Source organism: Lycium barbarum, unplaced genomic scaffold (assembly GCF_019175385.1).
Source record: "Lycium barbarum isolate Lr01 unplaced genomic scaffold, ASM1917538v2 unchr_scaffold_51, whole genome shotgun sequence".
Classification (NCBI taxonomy): domain Eukaryota; kingdom Viridiplantae; phylum Streptophyta; class Magnoliopsida; order Solanales; family Solanaceae; genus Lycium; species Lycium barbarum.
Genome location: NW_026843503.1, coordinates 37,925 through 39,843, shown reverse-complemented (window position 1 = coordinate 39,843; position 1,919 = coordinate 37,925). Strand labels below are relative to the sequence as shown.

Below are 1,919 nucleotides of genomic sequence, written 5' to 3'. Positions count from 1 at the left end.
ATCACAGAATGTGTCAAAAAAGGATCATCATCATCAACTTGTGTGTAACGTAGGCTTACCTCTGGCAAAAAGAGGCTCCACAATTAGGACGCGCTTGTTTGCATGTCGACTTGACGTAATTATGTGATCAAATGTGTTACTATACTCTTTCTAAAGCTTCCTGGACTAACCTTTTGTTTTCCAATTGTTTTTATTTTAGTTTTATCCCCCCAACAGAGGTTGATTTGTGTTGATCTTCAAACTGGCCGAGTCACACTACAATTTGAAGTCTAAGGAAAAAATGACTATCACCAACGAAGTCAACCCAACTGCTAACCTTTCCATAACTAATGAAAATCCAGAAAGCTCGACAGAGAGGATTAATCTGAACGATGAAGAAGAGATCGCTTTGCTAAAGCTACAACTTGACGAACTAAGAGGAGAGCTGCGCCAAGTTCGGGACCTGACCCATCTCACTGTGACTGCTTTCCCAAACCCACCTCACTTTCCGTCTTTGGATTCGCCGGTTCCAGAACACTTCCCTCCATCTACATGTCCACCTCCAATACCCCTTTCTTTTTCTAACCTACCTCCGGTCACTCCCGCGAATGTACCAAATATGCATAAACAAACCCCTTACGTCCCTGACTACACCCATACTTCACAAAACCCAACATCAACCCAAACTATTACTGCACCTACTTACCCCACCGTGCAGCACATACCAGGGGCACACATTGACATTTCCCGCGAGCAATATGTGCCACAGATATATGCAGCTGGGGCTCCAACCTTTACAGCTCCTGTCACAGTCAGGGTCCCGTTCGAGGTGGATCAATATGCAGAAATGGAGAGAGATTCCAAGATAGGAGAAGATGAATCAATCATTAACCAGCTGCACAGTATAAGGAAAGAAATGAGGAACATGCGAGTCACTCGGGGAAGTGAGAGTTTGGATTATGATGATCTATGCATACACCCGGATATTGGCATGCCAGTAGGGTACAAACCTCCTAAGTTCGATATTTTTGATGGGACAGGTGATCCTCATACACATTTGAGGGCCTACTGCGACAAATTAGTAGGAGTAGGAATGAACGAGAAATTGAGGATGAAATTGTTTATTAGAAGTTTGTCAGGAGAGGCGCTCACTTGGTATACTAGCCAAGATCCTCGTAAATGGAGCGACTGGCAAGATATGGCTGGGGATTTTATGAATCGCTTCGGATTTAACACTGAGATCACACCAGACAGGTTTTCTCTGAGCAACATACAAAAGAAGGCAACTGAATCATTCCAGGATTACGCAAGACGTTGGAGAATGGAGGTTGCCCGAGTTATGCCCCCATTGGACGAAAGCGAGCTCAGCAAGTATTTCATTCGAGCTCAGGAGGGCATCTATTTTGAAAAGATGATGGGCTCGATGGGCCAAAAATTTGCCGATTTGGTCAAGATGGGAGACATTTTGGAAGAAGGAATCAAGTCCGGAAAGATTCAATCAATGGCTGCGTTGCAAGCTGCAAGCAAAGACATACAGTCAGGTTCCGTCAATGGGATTAAGAAAAAGAAGGAGGACATATCCAATATCACACCTTACTACCGGCAAGGAGAGTCATCTCGCTGATACCCCACAAACCCCCAAATCTTTTCTCATGCCCCTTATGTCTCATACCCAGCTTATAATGCCCAACCACATTACAACCCACCACGAGCCCCCACTTACCAAAACTCTCCAAGACCTTACACCCCTATCCAAGAACCCGTTCACCAAAATAGACCACCATATGCAGACCTCTCCCAACTCCCGAAGTCAGAAATACCCGAACCTACACCCCCATAGCCTAGCCTTTAGCCCAGTTATTTGAAAGGTTGAGAACAGCAGGATTGTTGCAACTAATCGAAGGAAGAATTCTGGACCCAATTCCTCGAAACTTTGATGG

The 1,919-nt window shown here is 44.9% G+C and overlaps 1 protein-coding gene across 1 annotated transcript; it reads left to right on the top strand.

Annotated features, from left to right (window-relative positions):
• The first annotated feature begins 280 nt into the window (after positions 1-280).
• Positions 281-1,603, top strand: LOC132625722 (uncharacterized). Its single transcript, XM_060340311.1, has one exon. The coding sequence runs from the start codon at positions 281-283 to the stop codon at positions 1,601-1,603; it is 1,323 nt and encodes a 440-aa protein (XP_060196294.1).
• The last annotated feature ends 316 nt before the right edge of the window (positions 1,604-1,919 follow it).